This window comes from Sceloporus occidentalis, unplaced genomic scaffold, assembly GCF_023333645.1.
Source record: "Sceloporus occidentalis isolate IW3139 unplaced genomic scaffold, rSceOcc1.0.p SCAF_227, whole genome shotgun sequence".
NCBI classification, from domain to species: Eukaryota; Metazoa; Chordata; class Lepidosauria; order Squamata; family Phrynosomatidae; genus Sceloporus; species Sceloporus occidentalis.
The window spans coordinates 1,252,057-1,274,777 of record NW_028317207.1 but is presented as its reverse complement, the minus strand read 5'-3'; the positions used below and the strand labels follow the sequence as shown (position 1 = coordinate 1,274,777).

At 38.7% G+C, this 22,721-nt stretch overlaps 1 protein-coding gene across 1 annotated transcript in view; it reads left to right on the top strand.

Annotated features, from left to right (window-relative positions):
* Positions 1-580: 580 nt before the first annotated feature.
* Positions 581-22,721, top strand: part of LOC149276738 (ADAMTS-like protein 1) — a gene marked incomplete at its 5' end in the record, with an annotated part of 34,551 nt that continues 12,410 nt past the window's right edge. The window contains 8 exons of the mRNA XM_089503356.1: positions 581-791; positions 5,827-6,006; positions 6,102-6,255; positions 6,491-7,595; positions 13,103-13,230; positions 14,153-14,281; positions 18,446-18,625; positions 19,708-19,842. Coding sequence (XP_089359482.1) covers positions 581-791; positions 5,827-6,006; positions 6,102-6,255; positions 6,491-7,595; positions 13,103-13,230; positions 14,153-14,281; positions 18,446-18,625; positions 19,708-19,842 — 2,222 coding nt within the window. The remainder of the gene's footprint in view (positions 792-5,826; positions 6,007-6,101; positions 6,256-6,490; positions 7,596-13,102; positions 13,231-14,152; positions 14,282-18,445; positions 18,626-19,707; positions 19,843-22,721) is intronic.

Genomic DNA, 22,721 nt, shown 5'->3' with positions numbered 1-22,721 from the left:
TATTGCTCCATAACGTGCAGAAAAAAGCAAAAAAACATAAAAACATTGGGTATTTCTAAACTCAGGACAAATAGTAGAATCTATTTAGCAGGTTTTTTTATTACCTTTTATAGATGACTAAAAGATTTTTCAACTAAAAGTTAGAAACAGTCATTTTTTTCTAAATTTTTCACCATATTTTATACTTTTTTTAATAGTAAATAATATGATACAATCAAAACAATGTCATCTAAAGAAAGCCCTTCTTGTCCTGAAAAAAACAATATCTAATGTGTGTGGGTTCAGTAAACGGGAAAGAAGAAAATTACAGCTAAACACGAGCAGCGCAGAAATCAGCCTTTGTCACGAAGGGGTTAAAAGAGGGCAATACAACACTTTTTTGCCAGTACAGGCTTGTCCATCATTTATTGCCAGTTATCACTTTTCTAAGTTATGAGTTGAAATTTTTACATACGTATGGAAAATGTTTTAAATATGCCATTTCTGAAACCAGTGTATTCCTATGATACTAAAACAATGCTATGTGTAACAATCTGTAACAGCACTAAACAGCTGTCCCAACTTTCTGTTATTTCACCAGGTGGGATATCGGAAACTGGAGCTCGTGTAGTTTGACTTGTGGCGTGGGTTTGCAAACCAGAGATGTCTTTTGCTCTCATCTCTTGTCAAGAGAAACAAACGAGACAGTGGTCTTGGGAGACGATTTCTGCAGCCAACCAAAACCTACATTAGTTCAGGCCTGCAATCGTTTTGATTGTCCACCAGTCTGGTATACTTCGGAATGGAAGCAGGTAAGGCAGAGATATATCACAGTAAAGCAATGGTTTATAATGTCAAGACAGGTGCTGATTAGGCCAGTTGGTCGGGTGGTCCAGGCCTGTATGACCCAACTGCAAGTCAACCGTGACAATCCTAGGCTGGCATAAGAGAAATTACTGATAATTGTTACAATGACCAAAGTCACCTATCGCTGGGTAGTAGACATGTGCAAATGAGACAAAAATGTTTTGGACAAATTTTTCCATTTTTGGCCAATTCGTTTTCGCGCAATGAATTTCGTTCCCTGCTCATTTGGGTCGGCCAAAATTCAGGGTCATTTTTAATTTGGGAATGACGTCCTCCAATTGGATGATCACGAGAGGATGTTGCCTCTAAGCGCTGCCATATTGCCCTCAGTTGGCCCTTTCAGTGACGTCCTCTTCTCCGATTGGCGCCACAAAGAGAGTAGATGCAGAAGAAGATATGGAACCGGGTGGCAGAAGTGGATGGCAGAAAAGGTGCGGAAACATTTAGAGAGCGTGGGAGTGAATGTGGACAGTTGAATTTCGGATGAAAATTCTGAGCTTTTTGCTTCGTTTTTGTCCGATTTGTGGGGTGTCTGACCTTGTTTTTGGGGCTTCGTACGAAAATTAAGTAAATTTGCAATTCATATGAATCCGAATGCACAAGTCTACTGGATAGTCTCAAATAAGTATCACCGCTTTGCTCGCTGCTAGTTGGGCCCAACTAAGTACCTAAAATAATGGACTGTGAGTGACCGTAAAGTTTGTTCCTCTTGCAGTATATTTTTTTGCAACTTATTGAGAAAATTCTAGGTAGTATGCATCACAATAAAAGTAATAAAAAAACAAAACAATATTGTAAATGTATCATGGGGTACAGTTTCCTGGTTTAAAACTTTGCAAAGACTGTTTTGCTCTGGAATCCTTGTCCAGAAACCTTTCGTCTTTCAAAGGGATCTGTTTCTGCTTCTGAAATCACTGTGGAAAGCTCTTGCTTGAGAAGTTCTTTTGCTCAGTTGAACTTTACAGCCTACTAAAATAAAGTGTCTCCTTTTTCCCCATCGTAAAGGAAGCCAGAGCCAAGGTGGAGTAGTTACTTAACAGAAGGGAAGAATATCTTATTAAAGGGACAGTCTAAAGTATCATATGAGCACTTTAATGTGCATTCATTTGATTGGCTGGTTAACGTTTTATGGGCATAGGTGATTCCTGAGAACCCCTCCAGAACCCTTACCAAGGTGGAGCCGAGGAAAGAGTCAAACGCAGGCCCCCCCCCATGCATTTGTTGCTATTATATGCTTTAAAGTGCATATGGTGGCTGAAGCGTCTCTTTAAGATTGACACCCCCGCTGTATACTCTGAGATAATAAGTACCACTAAAATTGTCACAGCTTTAACAGGATAAAGTTTAATATCCGTCTCAGTAGATGATAAACTCGGGTTGAAGCTACTGCATGTGTGCAATGTAAAAAAATAGAAGCGCTTAACGTAGCAGGAGTAATAATTGCCAGTGGTGTTAGTTTGGGTTTCTTCCAAAAAAAAAGAAGAAGAATTTCTATGAAGCCAAAATGTGTACAGTATAGCCGTCTGGTTATTAAGTGGGTTTTTTATGTAATGGGGGAAAAAGATGACTTTTTAATATGTTACAGTTACATGTTCCAAATTTGCCAACATGCTTTTAATTTTGAGCTGTCACTTTAAAACCTTTGCTAAATATACATTAGAAAGGTGTTGCGATATCTGCTAAGACATTGATTGCTTTATATGTTTAGTAAAATGTGGGGCTATGCAGAGTATCCGCATCTGCATAGCATAAAAACCAGTAAGTTTTGTTCCTTTCTCAAGACACATGTAGAACATTCTACGTTCATAGCTAATTTTGATACAATTCCTCTATAATTTATTTTTTTTTACGAGAATCTGAATTTATTTAGGGTTTGTTGCATCCGTACCATATTTCCCCCGCAATCACTTCAATGAAAGCTCCTTGAACAGGTGAAAGATCAAATTTTAACTGATTCCACAACAAAGAGCTTTAAATTAAGTTTTCAGCCCCTAGTATGAAAAAGAAAGGAGAGAGGATGAAAAGGAAGGCAGTCTGGATAAATTTAAAAGCCGTCTGTTTCTTGGCAGATGAGTTTATTATAATCAAAGCTTATATCCTTCAAGATGATAAAGAAAAAGCCATATAAATTTAAACCCGTATTTATTTAAAGATTGTTCTTTTTTGGTGATACGCCAAAAATGGGTTTATCTTGTTTTCAGCAGCTTTTTATAGGATGGGACACCGTGCCAAAAACTTACACAAGCCAGAAGAAATGGATGTGTTAACCCTTGGTATGCCAGTACTGTACTGCACTGTCCTGCTGGTAGCTGGTTATCCCGGCTCAAACGGGTATTTAATCAAGCCACCCAAGGGTCGTATTAGATATTGGTTCACTAAGCAAAAAATGTATCACACATTCATATGCCCTACCCTTCTATCCTCACTTTTACCGCATAGATCAAAAGAAGACATGATCAACTGCTTATTCCTAATATATGGTACCACCACCTTTTGTGTTTCCTCTAAATTAGGGGCAGCCAACTGGTCAGTGTCCAGATATAAAACTACAAATATCAAACTTCAAATGACTCCTTTTTAAGAATGTAGCTGTAAATCAAATCAAGCCGTAAATCAGGGGGTCAGATTTTATAATAATAATAATACTGTATTTGCTCGATTATAAGATGAGGTTTTTTTCAGAGCAAATGCTCTGAAAAATACCCCTCGTCTTATAATCGAGGTCGTCTTCTAATCAGACCTCAAAAAAATGTCCGCTGGGGCCAGGCTGCTTACCGGTGCTTTGGTCGTGAGCAGCCTCTCTTCTGCTAGCAGCAGGAGAACAGGAAGCTAGAAGAGTGTCACATAACTGTACCTCCCCCCTCCTTCCTCTGGGGCCGGGCCAGAGAAGTTGGTCACACAGTAGGGCCCCTGGAGAAGTCTGCGAGTGGGAGATCTGCAGTTCAGGTAAGGGGGTGGGGGAGGGTTTTTGAGCAAGTATGTGTGATTAATGGAACGAATGAGTATTTAAATGTTTGTGAATGAGTGTGTGTGTGTGATAGCATGGATGTGTAAGGGGGTGGGGGTGGTAGCATGGCATAGGGAGGCTGTACTCACACTCCTATCTTCCCCAGGTACCAGCATGTACTGGCTGCCTTGGCTTGATAGGAGTGTGATTGCTGTTAGCAGTTATATATATATATATATATATACCTCCAGAAATGCCTTTTAACCCTTATGTGCCACTCTGCCCCATGCCTTTTAACCCCTATATGCCACTCTGGCATATAGGGGGTTAAAAGGCACATCATGGGGACGAGTGGCAAATAGGGGGTATAAGGCATTTCTGGGGGCAGATGTGCATAACTGGGGGGGCAGGTTGGCAAATAAACGGAAATAAAAAAATACATATTTTTCTCAATCATAGCTTTTATTAAATATGAAAAAATAGTTTACATGAATTAACAATTACTGGTAAAACTTTTTTTTCCTATAGGGTAGTCTTCTATTCAGGCTTTTTGTTTTTTTCCTAAATTAATATTTAGATTTTGGGGGGTCGTCTTATAATCAGGGTCGTCTTATAATCGAGGAAATACGGTAATAAACAAATCTGTACCTAATGGATGCAGAATAACTAACAATTGTGTCGTAAAGTATGTAGAAATTTAGTCCTGTCCATCTTTGTCATGTTTTCTGTAGAAATAACATGCAATCAAAATGCTATACTTAATATTTCCAAATCAGGATATATATAAATGTTATAAAAGCCACATTATGCAAGGATCACATCTGCTATGTCTTCTCAATTTATTATACAAAGCGTATATACATACAGCACCAATCAACGCGATGATCATGGAACTTGAGTGCTGTAGGCTCTTCTTCTTCTTGAAGAAACAGAGAAGAGAGTAGATGATCAACTTGTAGGAATGGAGGGTAGAGGGATCCATGTTCTGTAACCATGAGTCTTTATCACTTAGAGGGAATTAGTTACTTTCTATGGCAATCTCTACAAGGATATATCTATAGATTCCATGTACCTACTACATCATTCCTGAATTCCAGAGAGACCCTTCCGTGGTTCAAACACATGTTCCTGCCACTTGTGTTGCACTTATTCCTAATGTGAATATATATTTAGAATAAAGAAGGCATGAATTTCACACAGTTATTTGTAAAAAGAAATTCAGTATGAAAAGCGGGGTGTTCCTACTGGTTGGCCAGTTCCATTGGTCGCTACAGTGAGTACAACTACCAAAAGTCCCAACAACAAGTTGTAATCTAGAGCATATGGATCGTTAGTTGTTAAGTCTGTGCATCACTGCGTTTTCCAGATAGGATCCATTAAATGGTTATTTTACAAGCATCTTATTCATGTGTCACGACTTACAGTTTGACTCTTCATGGTATTTTTCCATGATTTAAATTCTTCACACTAGCGCATTGTTTTTATGCTCTCTCACATTTATTAATGTATGTTGTTTTTTTTTTCAAAGGATCAATCGCTTTAGGAACATATATAAAATGTGGAAAAAGAGAAGCTTTTTAATTTAATATAGTAAAAAAAAAGACCTGAGTTAAAGAAGACTTGATTTTCTCAGAAGAAATATACAGTATATACTGTATATATATATTGTCTGTATTGCATATACTACTGGAAAATTCATCCCCAACCTAGTAATTATTATACAAGTAAATTTACTTTTCAGACAATATGTTGTCTTTGATTACATAGAATACGTTGCTCTTCATCAGGATTAAGTTTCAGTCTGGCTTTCATCCAAACAATTCCCCAGTAATATCTCTTTATAAATATACAGTGTGGCTTAATATGCAATGGAACGTAACAGTTCACCAGTTGTACTACTGGAAATATATCTATGTGTTCTTGTATCAGAAATTGTTTTGTAAATATTTTTTATGGTATTAACATGACTTTTTGACCTATAGTTTTTCTTTGCATACCTGCTTTGGCTCTAATTGGCCCTTTTATTGCAACAGTGCTCGCAGACATGTGGTGGTGGCATACAGACCCGAGAAGTCCTCTGCAAGCAGCGTCTATCTGATGGAAGCATCTTGGAATTGCCAGAAACATTTTGCTCTGCTGTGAAACCTGCCTCTCAGGAGTTGTGTATGAATGCGGACTGTCCTGCAGAGTGGCATCTAACCGAATGGTCTCAGGTACAGCCTTGTGTATTACCTTGATGATGATGTTCTTAGTGGGACAGAAGACGACAATAATAGGGTGAAGTAACAGAATGGACTGTTAATTGCAGTGCTCGGTAACCTGTGGAGAAGGAACCCAGACTCAACGTGCTGTTTGCAAGAAGAAGCTGAAAACTGGAGACTATATTGTGGAAGATTCTTCAATGTGCTTAGACTCTCCTCTTCATCCATTGGTCCGAGCTTGTTCATTGACAGCTTGCACAAGTATGTACCATCTTATTGATGCTGGTGTTTCATTCACAGTAATTTCTTTTTCTCTGGAATTGTTTAGTATGAAATATATGTTCCATTAAAATATATTTCTTATGTCGTTGATATTTGTGGACAATAACTTCTCTCTTTTTAGCTGTGATGTATGTGTGGGTTCTATTACTGCAGAGTTCAGTTATTAATATTTGATGAATATACTCAATAATTACTATTCATTTTTGTTTTATAGGACCCAGGCCTGCACAGAAAACTAATCCCCACATCACAGGGCTCAGAAAAATTTACATTCAACTCAAAAAACAAAAGAAGTTACAGTTAGTTGTTGGTGGGTATGGTTACCTTCTTCCAAAGACCTCCCTTGTACTTCGGTGTCCTGTGCGGAGGTTTAGAAAACCACTAATCATTTGGGAAAAAGATGGCAAGCATTTGATCAGTTCTGAGCATGTTAGTGTTGCACCTCATGGCTATATCAAAATTCATCACCTCAGGTCCACAGACACTGGTGTTTATACATGTATGGCTGGGCCTAGCCAGGAACATTTTGTCATTAAACTTATTGGGGACAATGATAAGATTATTTCTCACACACCAAGATTAAGAGAAGAAGAAGCTATGAAGAAAATCAAGAAGAATGAAGCCTATAATCGCCCAGAGAAACAATATAATAGTAATTTACTTAACAGAAGTAAGAGTGACAAACAAATAGTAGATCCTAGCAGTCTGTATGATAATATTGTCTCACGTCTTCTGGCACTTAAAGTCTGGTCTGACGTGACTGTGGATCCATCAGAACCGCAAGAATCATTTGAGAGAAATATCTCATCGGAAGAAGACCAAGTTGACAACTCTTTGCCTTACACATTTGTCATGGACCTTAAGCGCTTGGACGAGTTCATTATATCATCGCAGGATCTCCAAGAAAACAACAGGCTTCTCACAGAGTTAGCTCAAGAACTGATGAGAAACCATGCAGAAAGTCGTGAACCCCTTATATTCAAGGCAGAACCTAAAAAGCTTAGTCCGGCAATCTCAGAACATTCATTGTACAAACAAGTTTCTGGTTTCTCTAGCTCATGGATGGCTTCATCAATGGAAGCTGATGTGACTGAGGCTCATGAGTCAGTCTCAGAACATGCCCTCAGGAAACCAGTCATTTTGAGGAAGATATCCGCTGCCCAACAGTTCTCAGCCTCTGAGGTTGTCACTCATATAGGACAAACAGTGGCTTTGGCTAGTGGAACACTCAGTGTTCTCCTTCATTGTGAAGCAGGTGGAAATCCAAAGCCGGTTATCAGCTGGTCAAAAAATGGTGTGGAAGTAAAATATAGTAACAGGTATGTTTATATTCTGTTCAGTTTTACTAAGTTATGGTTGGGTAATGTATAACGTATGGCCAGAAAATGCTAGCACCCATGGCTTTTAAAATTACATTGCTATCACGTACCTATACATATTAACTGGGGATGCTTCTTTTCATGGCTCTGGGGAAAAAAAGCTGGGTCCTCAAACTTATTGGCTGATCCCCAGATTTTTGGAAATCTACCTGTCCATCATACATACATACATAATACGTAGTCTGATTTGAACACATATGTTGGCTGAGTGTTCAATGTTATTAATAGTTTCAGTTCTTGAAAATAAAGTATGCTTAAAAAATTAAAAAAAAATATACATAATACTTATCTCTCTGTCTAGTTTGTTAGACCCATGTTTTCTTTACAGGAAGGACAATAAAGGTATGGAATTCACTGCCAAGGGAGGTGGTGTTATCAAATACATTAGATGCCTTCAAAAATGGGTCTGGATATTTTTTTAGAAAGGCATGACATACAGGGATATAAATAGAATTACCGTATTTGCTCAAATATAAGACTGATTATAAGACGACCCCCCAAAATCTGAATATTAATTTAGGAAAAAAAGGCTGATTATAAGACGACCCTATAGGAAAAAAGTTTTACTAGTAAATATTAATTTATGTAAACTATTTTTTCATATTTAATAATATGCTATGCTATGATTGAGAAAAATATTTTTTTGTTTCATGTCCTTTAATTTGCCAACCTGCCCCCCAGTTATGCACATCTGCCCCCAGAAATGCCTTATACCCCCTATATGCCACTCTGCCTCCCTGATATGCATTTTACCCTCCTATATGCCACTCTGGGGGGTTAAAAGGCATATCATGGGACAGAGTGGCATATAGGGGGTATAAGGCATTTCTAGAGGCAGAGTGGCATATAGGGGGACACTTACACACCCAGACACTAATTTACCCACTTACATACCAATACACTTACATACTCACTGTGACACACATACCCAGACACTAATATACCCACTCAGACACACTTCCAAACCAAGACATGCACTCAAACAACTAAAGCACTCACCGCGATGGCTCAGCAGGCGCTTGGTATACTGCGTCTCCCACGGCATTAGGGCATGACGCGCTGTGACCCCGCTAGGCCCCTCTTCCAGAAAATTAAAACGGTAAATCTACCGGATCCGCCTTTGACTTTGGGACGGCACAGTGCCGCCTGGGTCCCACAGGGTCTTGCTTCTGGAGTGCCGTGCCAAGATCAATGATTTCCCTCAACCGGCTCTGCTCCCCGGCAGTGGGCGGGCTATCGCGGTGCGGAGGAGGCGTCCCCCATGGTGAGAGCACGCTATTCAGGGAAAGGTACGCTGCTGCCCGCGCTTTCACGTCGCTCGCTGATAGACGCCCGGTAGCAGCTGAGGTTACCAGACCGGAGGATCCAGATTCCCTGCAGCGCTGCAGGGAATCTGGATCTTAGTCTCATAGTCAGACCTCTGTTTGAGGTCTGATTAGAAGACGACCCCGATTACAAGACGAGCATTTGCTCTGAAAAAAACCTTGTCTTATAATCGAGCGAATACGGTAATATTTTAGAGCTTCTTGATCCAAGGAGAAATCCGATTGCCTTTTGGAGTCAAGAAGGAATTTCCCCCCCTGATTCAAAGTAGCTTAATAAGGTGTTTTTTTTATCAAGAGTAGGAAGGTTAGGTAGAAGGGTTGAACTTGAGGGACTTTTTTCAACCTCATGCAATATGTAACTATGTAGTACTGTATGCATATACAAGGTTCCGAATCCATTGCATAAGGATTATTAGTTGAATGTGCAAGTTCTCCAAATTAAAGTTCTTCAAATGCGAGCACAGGATATTTTTTCCTTGTTGCTAATTTGTCTTTGTATAAAAGATGAACATGGGACAGCAGGCATTAACCACTTTATATGCGCCTCTTTACCTTATAGGTAGCCATGCTTGGGCTGCATTTGTGTGTCAGTAGTAGTATTAATTGTATTCAGATATCTCCACTTGTGCTTTTCACCACTGCTTCGTGTTTAGAAATTTTAATACTGTGCTCGGATCCAAAAAAACAGCCTGGTGTGTTTGCATTACAAAGACTTAACATTAGGTCACTTCTGGGATTAATTTTGCAGTACCGGTAGTTCTTCAGCAAACTGCCAAGTGCAGTAATGATTTATGGAGCCCTAATGCATTGTCAATTACTCCAGAGTTAAAAACAAAATAGCAATATGATACTTCTATAATTGATTGTATCTTGAATTTCGGCTGTGTTGGCACGCACAGTTTTTAACGTTTGGTTTACAGAACAGAAAGGAAAGTGCTCTTTTAAAGCAGCCCTATTAGGTACTTATCTGTGGCAATTGTGCCATGTACATGATCACATTGTAGGAACTACTCGGACTTGTAAATTGCACAATGAATTTGAGGTAACTGAGCATGTTCTTGTTCTTTACTTGTGAGGATATTTGTATTAGTGGCCAGTGGAGGACCAACCGTTGTCTACGCGTTTTGTAGTCTGCTTGTCCATTGCTCTGGTTGCATTCAAGTGCAATGAAATCAGTTGTCTTAGAAAAGCCTTATGAAAACATTTGAAACCTTAGCCTTACCTCCATGGAGAGCCATCGCCGCTAAATACTTCCCATCTCCTGCTGAGGCATCATGTGTTTCTATATGAAGCCCAAATTAAGGACGCAGTTTTCATAGCAGTAGACTGTAAACATGTCATGCACTTGAGAAATATTGGAGCTTATGCAGGAAAAGTGATTTTGGTGCCAAAATGTGAAATGTGGACTCTGTAACAACCAATAAAATGGTCCAGTCGTCAAGGCCGCTTTTTAAACTTCCCCATTTTTTTTTATAAATTACTCCCATTGTGATTTTGAGATCTTGATCCATGTTATTACTGTTTTCACTTTTTAACCTTAATATAACCTTCCAACATACCATTGATTTTTAAACTTTAATTCTAAGAAAATGAGCTGGTAACATTCAAACAATATTAATGGATCCCTTTTTAGTGAATACATCATTTGATGTTCTCTCTTTGCTTCTGCTTATAATCATGCTTTCCTGAGAAAGTTTCCTACAGACTGTAAGTTAGCAAGCACATATGGATTCTTCTTAGATAAAAGAACTTATTTGGGAATGTAGACCCCATGTAAAATAAGCATTAACGAAATTTAGTGCTGGCTTTAAAATCCCTGACTTAGCCAATCGGACATGTAATAGATTTTCCAATGGTTCATAATTTCATTGCCTCCATTTGGACCTATATGCCACCTGCTGTCACGGTATTGCTAGCATTAGAAGGCTTCTCCCGGGTTATGATGGATGTACAGTGAAGGAAACAATTATTTGATCCCCTGCTGATTTTGTACGTTTGCCCACTGACAAAGACATGATCAGTCTATAATTAATGGTAGGTTTTTTTGAACAGTGAGAGACAGAATAACAACAAAAAGAATAACACATTTCAAGTTATAAATTTGCATTTTACTCAGTGAAATAAGTATTTCTTCCCCTATCAATCAGCAAGTTGTCTGGCTCGCAGGTGTCTTTTATACGGGTAACAAGCTGAGATTAGGAGCACTCTCTTAAAGGGAGTGCTCCTAATCTCAGTTTGTTACCTATATATCAAAGACACCTGTCCACAGAAGCAATCAATCAGATTCCAAACTCTACACCATGGCCAAGACCAAAGAGCTGTCCAAGGATGTCAGGGACAAGATTGTAGACTTACACAAGGTTGGAATAGGCTACAAGACCATCGCCAAGCAGCTTGGTGAGAAGGTGACAACAGTTGGTGTTATTATTTGCAAATGGAAGAAACACAAAATAACTGTCAGTCTCCCTCGGTCTGGGGCACCATGCAAGATCTCACCTCGTAGAGTTTCAATGATCATGAGAACAAAGAGAAATCAGCCCAGAACTACAGGGGAGTATCTTTTCAATGATCTCAAGACAACTGGGACCATATTCACCAAGAAAACAATTGGTAACACATAACGCCATGAAGGACTGAAATCCTGCAGCGCCTGCAAGGTCCCCCTGCTCAAGAAAACACATGTACAGGCCTGTCTGAAGTTTGCCAATGAACATCTGAATGATTCAGAGGAGAACTGGGTGAAAGTGTTGTGGTGAGATGAGACTAAAATGTTGATGTTTGGCATCAACTCGCCGTGTTTGGAGAAGGAGAAATGCTGACTATGAACCCAAGAACACCATCCCCAGCGTCCACCATGGAGGTGGAAACATTATGCTTTGGGGGTGTATTTCTGCTAAGAGAAAAGGACAACTTCACCACATCAAAGGGACGATGGATGGAGCCATGTACCATCAAATCTTGGATGAGAACCTCATTCTCAGCCAGGGCATTGAAAATGGGTCATGGATGGGTATTCCAGCATGACAATGACACATGGCCAAGGCAACAAAGGAGTGGCTCAAGAAGAAGCACATTAAGGTCCTGGAGTGGCCTAGCCAGTCTCCAGACCTTAATCCTATAGAAAATCTGTGGAGGGAGCTGAAGGATCGAGTTACCAAACGTCAGCCTCAAAACCTTAATGACTTGGAGAGGATCCAGAGGAGTGGGACAAAATCCCTCCTGAGATGTGTGCAAACCTGGGGGCCAACTTCAAGAAACGTCTGACCTCTGTGATTGCCAACATGGGTTTTGCCACCAAGTACTAAGTCATGTTTTGCAAAGGGGTCAAATACTTATTTCACTGAGTAAAATGCAAATTAATTTATAACTTATTTGAAATGTGTTATTCTGTTTTTTTGTTCTTATTCTGTCCCTCTCTGTTCAAATAAACCTACCATTAACATTATAGACTGATCATGTCTTGGTCAGTGGGCAAACATACAAAATAAGCAGGGGATTAAATCATTTTTCCCTTCACAGTAGGAGTTATGTCAACTCAATGTGGAAGTCTGTGGTGAATGAAGGGGATCTAATCTGTTGGCTGGCTGTCACATTTGCAGAGTTTCATAGCAGTATCATGGAATACAAATCTAGACTAGTCTTGTGGTAGTGTGGTCATACATATGCTAGTATCATATGTGAACAAGCTAACATAGGACTTATGTATATTACCAGTCCAAGACTGCCACTGTTGTACCCCTTTGGGATACAAATACCTCTATGCCTCTTTCCTCAACTGATGTCCTTCCTTTCTTGGAGCTTTTAATGTTTGCTGGGTATGATTGTCACAGTGTTCACCAGACATAAAGGACACAATAATTACATGTTTGTGTAACTAAAATGTATCCTTTTTCTAAATGACTAATTATATAAACTGATAGCAGTTGGTCCTGAATCAATCTCAAATCAAGCCCTTATGATTGCCCTATAACAAAATAAAAAAAATATTCAGTCGCTATGTTTTATATATGTGTGTGTGTATGAAAACATACTCTCTATTGAAACAACATACTTTTGTACATATCTTTTTATGTTTTGATGCAATAGATTATTTTTTCCCTATCATTAATCTCTTTTAATCAGGATCCTTCTAAAGTCAGATGACTCCCTGCAGATTCTGGAGCCAGTTGGAGCTGATGTTGGGTTTTACACATGTAATGCAACCAACTCATTGGGATATGCTTCTGTTTCTATTGCCATTACTCTAGAAGGTATGTAGCATATACTAAACCATATTAAAATACAAGTTACATTCTTCACACGTGTGGGCTATTGTTGCTTACACATCAAGGGGTTTGTTTTTTATTATGTCTTTTTTTTATTTTGGAATATAGTTACAATTCCCAAGGTTCAAAGGGCTTGATATGTGCGTGATTGTGTGTGTTTGTCTAGGTCTTAATCCTAAAGACTGATGTAGACAATACGACTCACATTAAATGGGATTCAGCTAAATGTGCCTAATATGCCAAGAGAATCCCATAACATTTGGAATGTTAAGGAAGATAAATAAATATGGAAGATTTAATAATATGTAGTCCAATATAGGTTATATTTTTTCCAGGGTTGGTCAGGGCAGAATACAGTCAGGCTTCTAAAACTATTTCGTCTAAATTCTGTACAATATATATAAAGTATATGGTTGAGCAAAAGAGATTCTGTGGCATTGTTAAGAAGTCATGGTGTATACTCATGTCCAGGGTTAAACAGGGTACATGCCACTTTACCACCTTAACATTAAACATGCTCTTTTTCTAATTTTTTCCTTCTTTCTGTTTTGGGTCTTTTTTCATTCCACTGCAACCTTTTTCAAATATGACTACCTAAATATGAAGTACTAAATAATGTCCTTTCCTCAAGTTTCACAAAAGCATGATACATCAATCATGCGTGTCAATGAGTCTCTGAGAAGTCCTCCATACATTCCTGACCTCTTCTACCGCATGGACATTTTAATACTGGCCAGCTCTCCTGTGGTCTCACCATGCAATCGTCTTACGTTAACATGACTTAACATTTGCTGTTTACGGACAGTTTTGGTTTTAAAGACCAGGCTCACTTTCCCCCTCGATAGATGTTCTTTGAAACTATCCACCCTTGGGCCACCGTAATATACAGAGTGCTTCTTGTGTTTAGGAAAACCATTAATAAAGACCTCCAGGAATGCTTTGATCAACACTGATGCTCCTTCCATCAATGTCGATGTGGGAAACGTGGTGAAGACGGTTCAAGGAACCAATGTTACTATACACTGTCAAGTAGCTGGTAAGATAACTATTGACAGGTTTTTACTATGTGTTTTTTTTATATATTTTTTTAGTTTGATGTTTTATATTTATTTAGTTTGATGCAAATTATTTGTGTATTTTTTATATTGTTTAGGTAATGTCATTTATAGGAAGAATGTCAACCACTTTCAGAGTTTCCATTCAGTTATACTTTGGTTTGTGCCATTGTAATGATGTACACAAGGTGTATAGACCATCACTACTCAGATATACACAGTGGGGAAAACATGCTTCCTAATGCTTTCTAATATAAATATAACTGTTTCAGTCTACTCTGGGGGAAAAAACATAAAATAATTCCTCTGGGGCGATTGCTTGAACACGCCTGCTCCTTATAATGCTGCCTAGATTAAAACAACACAATGGCTCACCCAGATATACATTCTTTCTAATGAAAGTCTATGGAGGAATGGACTTCATTAACATTGCCATAAAGTATCGTCTTACTGTGGTGTTTGTGCAGGGAACAAAATTAGATAAACCAGGTTTTTGTCAATGCTAACCCAATTTCCTGTTTATAGCACTATATTTTATCCTCAAAGATTATTTTTTTTCCATGGGGCTACCCCATTAAAAGTAAATTATAACCCACACAGCAAGAATGAAACCTTGTGGGTAAACAAGTTAGGATAAATATTTTTCCCCCCCAGTAAATGTAAGGGGAAGAGTCCGTGGGAATCTTGCGTTACACATTGTTCTGATCTTTGCGATACCTCATTAGTTTTTTCTCCCACTGTCACACACTAGCGTCTTGGGCCTATAAAAAAAAATGACCCAAGGAATGATTGGATTAACACATCATGCAATACAGCTGTGCGTGCCAAACAGGAATATCAACTCATTCTAGAAGTAGAAGGCTTTATGTTGTATGTCTGTTTACTTTTTAAAGAGCTGCATTTAATCAATGTAAAATACATTTCATGTTAATCCGTTTTCCAGCTCATAGTTGGTTTGATGGAACTAAAGACAATAACTTTGACTTTACATGGAATTATCCCTGTCTTGGTCACATCTAAATGGGAGGCTAACAGTCTGCCTTTTGTTTTGCATAGCGGGATACTTACTGGGGTTACTATACAGCTATATATTATACCAGGGGTGTCCAAGTTTTTTCTGCAGTGGGCCACTTCATCAGAATTGTATGCGTGCGAAGGCCGCACTCATTTTTCACTGAGAGAAAATATGGCCTTTAATAAAATATGCAGATTAAAATAAAGTAAATGACACAAAACCTTTACTTTTCCTCTCACTGATTTCTGGGCCTACAAATTCAGGATTCTGGAAAAGTAAAAATAAAATAGTTCTATTTATTTTAGGGATGCACTAAAATGAAAATTCGTGACCAAAAACGAAAATTCAGGGTTCACTTAGCCGAAACTGAAAGTGACCCCCCCCCACACATTTTAATAAAAGTAAGTTACACACCAAAATTGTACAAAAAAATTATATATTATGATTGTTAACAGCAATCTCAGGCATACCCAGATTCCAGCATGCACTGGTTGGCTGGGCATTGTATTTTTTGTCCAATTTTAGTGTGTAACCACACTTTTATTAAAAGTAACACACCACAATTGGACAAAAAAAAACAACAATATGACTTGGCATGATAGGAGTGTGATTGCTAACAGCAAACACACTCTATTTATACCCAGGCAACCAGTGAATGCTGGAACCTAGGCATGATGGGACTTTGATTGCTGTTAGCAATCACACTCCTATCATGCCAAGTCAGCCAGTAAATGCTGGTACAGGGTGGCTGTAAGTGCAGACCCCATACTGCTGGCAGCATCAATACACAAGGGGGGCAGCTAGCCAGGTTTCAGTATGTACTGGCTGACTTACACATCCATACACACACACACACACACACACACACATTCATTCATTCACAGATTCATTCCCTCAATCAGATATACTCATTCACACAACCTACCCCACCCCCTTACCTGCTCTACAGCTCTCGATGCCGCTCACAGACTTCAGCAGGGGGCGTGGCCTCCCTCGTTCTCCCCACAGAGGAAGCAGGACTGGAGCAGAGAATAGACCCTCCCACAAGTAAGCAGGGCTCTTGTGATCCTGGCTGCCGATCTCACGCGGGCCGCACCTTAAGGTTTCGCGGGCCGCATTTTGCCCGCAGGCCGCATCTTGGACGCCCCTGTATTATACTATACATTGTTTGCTGTGCTGTGGATAGCCAACCAGTATAGGGAAAAAGTAAAAAAAAATATAATATCTAATAAACCTTTTAAAATGTGTTTGTTAAGAAGGATATGGAAATCCAAAAATACGCAGTGGGATTAAAAAGACTTGGCTTACCTTCTGATTCTACTGTGTAGACCCGATAACTCTCATATAGGTTCTCCGTTATTTATGTATGTAAAAGAAAACTGTCGCTGTTGCAGCCTTTAGCATACCTAATTTATTGAAACATCCTAGAGCTTGTGCTTTTTGTTTGGAAATCAGTGTCATTTAAAAGTTAACCTTATAGACCTTATGTTGCTTCTGGACATCAAGCCACCTCTTGCTTGAAGAAAACAGTCTCCTTGTAGTAGTTGCATCATCCGAAAACAAAACTTTTTCCTTCATTTCAGTTAATTTTCTCGGTCTTTATAAACTGGTGTATTTTAGAACCTTCTCTGAACCACAATATTTCTGCATGCATAATGTATTACACCATTAAAATCCTTGTGAACACATACTCATCATATAATGCAGCACCCTTATCAGCATATGGCCCAGGGTTCAGCGTGCTCATTGTTCATACATGTCCATGAGACATCTTCTTCCAAGATTTTGAGTTATGCCAGGGCTGCATGGTCTCCAATGGGAAAGTGTAGACATGACGTTTTATGATGTGTTCTATGCAGACAGTATACACTGGGTGAGTATCGGAGTGAAGTATGAGCTGCAATATACAAATATGACATTTGGCTCCTATACCAGTGCGAGGAGACAGTCAAATAGCCAGGCTGTTGACAAGCTTTGATAAGCTGAAGGAGAAGATCTCATTATGACGTTGATAATATTGTGTAACCCAGGAGGTTACAATAGCATAATGGACTTTCCATTTTAGGGCAACTGAAGCCATCTTCATCATTCGTGCGTCAACCAAGAGATCTGTTTTTAATTTGTGGTCGTAATCTCTTATTATTGAGCACTTCTAAGAACGTGGCTTTCATTGAATACAGCTTGCATGATACATACATTGATGGGGTAAACCATAAGGTGTATTTGGCCCAGGTTTTTTTTTATACCGCAGTTAAAAAGAGTAAATGAAAAAGGACATTTAAAGCGGTTTGGAAATGTGGCACATTTGTCCATAGGAAGGCTCCCTGATTTCTGGCTCTTGGGAATAGGATGTTTATGGACTTCTTTTTCATTTAGTATGGGCAAAATGCGTACTTGATTATATGACTTCATCTGCACAAAATAATTAACCAGAATGAGCATTTCTAAATGTTTACAGCATTAATTGCAGGACACCCCAGCTTTCTAATCAATCTCACTGCTTTTAAGCGCCATCTACTGTGCCATAACCAACTGCATAGGAGTTGTAGAGTTAAGTACAATTAACATAAGTAATATGTATTTGCGAAAGGTGTTCCTTCAGTTTCACACACACGTGTAGATGTGTGTATATATATATATATATATATATATATATATACACACGTGTAGATGTGTGTGTGTGTATATATATATATATATATATATATATATATATATATATATACATACAGTATATATGAGAAGCTGCTTCTCGGGGGTAAATGTGCAGAGGCTAATGTACTCTCGCCACCTAGTGGTGAAGCTGTAAAAGTCATCTTAGATGTGTTCAATAGAGACAGATAATTTTTGTTTCTTTTTGCATGATCAAAATGTAGAAACAAGCATGTTATGGGCAGAAGATTGTATGATCCTTACCATTCTGGCACTGAGTTGGTTAAGGTGGATATTGAGTTTCTGTCTGTGTATATTTAAAAATAGTAGCCTTTATGGTACCGACAACATGAGCCCCTTTTCCAATTAGATATAATGATTTTCAATCTAATGGCAGCACTGAATATTATTCTTGTGAAAAAAGCTGCATTGTTGTGTTCCTGCCAATAATTTGCAATGGGTAATGTTTCTCTTGTAGGACTTCCCGAAGCGGAGGTTTCTTGGTACAGAAATAAGAGCAGATTGCACCCTGCCTCCCATGTGAGCGACTCGTATCTATCCATTGGGAATGTAACCGAGTTGGATCAGGGGCTCTACACGTGTAGAGCATCCAACGTGCATGGAGAAGTGTCCGAATCTACCCAGCTTCTCGTTACAGGTAAACTCAAGGTGTACCCAACTGGCATCAAATTTTTGAGTGTTCCAGAGACACTTCAAAAGTCATTTGGTTTACAATGAGAACAAATTATTGTAATATAAGCTTTAAATTAAAGTGCAATTAACCATATTTTTTTACTCTTAAAGGGACAGTCCACTGCCCCAAACAGCCCCACTGACAATTAATGCATATTAAGGTACATAGTAAACAGAGCGAATGCTCTGATGAATCCTTCTATGGATTTGGTTATAAAAACACCTTAAGTATAATGTGTTAAAGTATAATGTGTTCACAAAGTACAGGAGGAACACTTATTTCAAAAGAGGAGATATGTTAGAACAATAATCTAAAACTAGATTCTTTTCCTTTAGTTCAAAGGTGGTAGATAAATGGAACAGCCTCCCTTCAGAAGTTGTAGATGCAAATACAGCGAGGGAATTGAAACATCTATAAGATGGGCATAACGTTAGCCTTAATCTAAGACCAGACCAAGGACTGATATAAGATCCGAATTGCCACAAATATAGTACTCCTATTAACAGTAAAGTCTGCATAGTCATTAAGAGATGCTCACTTCTTCCTACTTGCCTTCTCCCTTCTGTTCACAACAGACCCCGTCTTCAATAATACAGGCGTTGGTTGTGTCCATAACCTTGGTTCAATTCTCACTTGTTTTTCTTTTTTTAAATTAAAAAAGGTTTTAGTGGCAAGGTGTATTTTTAAGGGGGTATAAACCTTAAGTTCCTTGACTGGGGGTATGTCGGGAGTAGGTGTGTGTATGTGTGTCATAAGGTTTGCAATACCAACAACAAATCCTTTAACATGATTCAACATCATACAGTTGTTTGCAGGAACAGAACCCCCCTCTTGCACTATTTAAGCCTATTCTAAAAGGAATATGAGACTGTTTAAAAAGCCATACGTTCATCGTGCAGTAATGGTTAAAATGCCCTCATTTTCGGATTAGCAGCTTTTGATGGCTAAATATTAATACAGCTGAAATTCATACACCGTTTTAATATGTGACCCCAATGACAGGCCGATGTTGGCATTCACCCATAATGGTTTTAAACATCCCCCAGGTCTGTCCCACGACACCTATGGAGTAGATCGTCTACAAATGCTGTTTGCTGAACTTGTGCCAGGAGAACCATATGTGCTGACATCTCAGAATGGAAACACACTCCAGGTTAATCTCGGGGGCTCAGCCCTGATAGGTACGTAAGATGATATCTGTGGGGTTTTTTTAGTATGGTTATACAAAGGCTGGCTGATTTTACTACCCCTCCATTTGCCAAACTTAATGTAGGATTGAATATTTAGACCTGATCCCATTGCGTTTGTGGCATGTTATAATACGTGTTAATTATTTAATGGTTAGTCAGAAACAGAATTCAGATTCAAGAAGGTAAATTCCATCAGTGCAGTAATGATTGTAGAGAACATACCATAGAAGTACAGTGTCAGAGCAGAAAAGAATAGTCTTTTTAAGTTCCCCTAGAATAATGGAAAGTACTTTGTATGAAAAATTAGCTCATTTCCTCTCCCTTATAGTCGTACTCGGGTATCTGAGTAATATGTTTTTATGGATCTTGACTCTAGGATAATTGGATTTATGGATAGATTCCATGTCAACCATCTTTTACACCGTTGTTTAAAAGTCTATGCCTCCAGAAGGACCAATTATGTAAGAGGCCATTAGTAGGTTGCTTTGTTTAACTTTTTGAATCCAGGTCAGGTTACTTTTGTTCACGACATCATTTTATTTATACTTTCTTTTGAAATGGGAAGGTAAACGTGTGCTACCCACGGTTTACATAACATTACGTTTATTTATAGATTCCATAGTGCTCCTACAGTAGAGGAACGGACTGCATATCACTTACTCGATATTTTGCTGCAGGGGCTTATTTTCTAAAGCCCATTGATAGCCAAAGCTCGCCTCAAGCTAACTTGGGCCATTATTGTCACAAAGAATTATTATTGGTTACTGACACCCAATCTGGAAGTAGTGTTTGTTGTACAGGAGTATAGGTAACATTGATGTTTTTTTTCACTTTGGCAATGTTCTTCTTGTGTGCAGTTTGAGCAGTCATAAATGTGTAGACAACAGTCACAACTTTGGCTGTGTTTCATGTCGCTACCAAACTCTGTCTGTTACCTACGTACTGTTGGCCATTCAGCCCATCTCTAATTGTATTTACCTATAATCGGCTTTGTATCGCGCCTTTTGGCAATGCACTACAGACTTATTTTAGGGTCTAAAGTCAATAAGAAGCCCAGGAATAGGAGTGTGTGCAGGGGGCTTGCAGCTGTGTTCTCTTGGCACGAAAGTGTGTTGTGATATGTTTTTCTTTAGCTTCTTGCGTATTTGTTGTGTTATTATTTTTTGCAAGAGCCTAACTTCTGGGTGCGTTTCTTGTGATTTTCTCTCCGTGGATGTTTATATTTCAGCTTAAAGCTCCCTGGCACCTTACGTACAAGTGTGACACTCTTTAGTGTTTGTTATCTTGGAGAATACCCCATAAGTAGGGACATTTTAGAGCACGCAAGACATTTCATGCGCCTTTTTTTCTGCAAAATGTGTTGATCTGCCTGCGTGGCCCGTAAATCCATAGCGCTTAAACCTTAGCGTGTTATGGTTTAGTCCTACTGATTTCACAGAGGGCACATTTACATTTTTTTTCTCTGGATCAATACATCATGTTGCTCTTCTTGTAGTGCAGTTTAAATGGCGTTTTGCTCTGTGCACACAATGGAACATTGTATGTGATTGCAGCAGTCCACTCGAATGCTTTTTCATGTTGCGTAAGCTGGTATTTTGTGTTTAATTTCCCTTTCAGGCTCTCTCGAAAATTATACACGTCTTTAGAGAATGGGGCCGTTTGTCTGGTGTTGATTTTACTTTTTATTTTATTGACTTTACCAACATCCCTAACATGAACTGTTGAAATGCTATAGTGTAAATAGTAAAGCCGTGTTCTGCAATAGCTCTGTAAGCTGTTCATATAGCCTGAAAGTTTACCTTCGGGTCACTGCAGTGTTTTGCTATATACATATATGTGTAATCTTGCCGTCAAGTGCTCTCTTGGGATATAACAATTTCTCCTGGAAATTAATAATGTCTAAATTATGTTTAACGTGCTCATTAAACAATTAATTCCTTGATGACACAAATAATTACTCACTTCATTGTTGATTGAATACAGCAAAAGGCTTAGATTTGGGGGAGAAAGGAGCAATGACAAACAAGATAAGAAGATATTAATTTAGATTAAAACCCCTTGCAAAGAGAATTATCACAGAATCACATGGCCAGTCTCCAAGTATAATTATCTTTCATAATTTCCTTGTTTTGTATTTTTAAGCTTTTATTTTGGGAAGGACTCATTCTATGGTGCTCGAGAGGGAAGGAGGTGGCTCAAGTAAGAGCAATGAATAATGGAAGCGACACATATAGAAATAGTCTGTAAATGTGTATAACATGTACAGCAAAACAATTTACAAAAATAAGTATTATCCGCTTCTTACAATATGAGCATTATTCTGTTTAGCATTACTGTACCTTTGATGTTTAGAAGGGGAAGGCGGGCACCTTCTCGCCCGGGGGGCAAGGAAACAAATAGCTGACACCTGCTCGCTTGGGGAGCAAGGAAACAAAGCACTGGCACACATATGTACACACACTTAAGCAAACATACACACTAAAACACATAAACATGCTTACACATACACTAACTCATACTCACTGACACGCGCATTAATGTTAAAACACGCTCCCTCTCACACATACACATTCATGCTCACACACTTACACTCTCATGCTAACATAAACTTCCTCTCACACTATTTACACATACACATCCATGTTAACACACAAACACTTACACATACGCATTCATGATAACACTTACATATCCATGATAAAGGACGCTGACACAAGCACATCAGTGCTAACACACACACACACATACACATTCATGCTCACACACACAAATACTTACACATTTATGTTAACACACACACTTATACATACATTCTTATTCTAATATATGTATATACATACATAGACCTTCCCTACCTTACCCTCTCACTC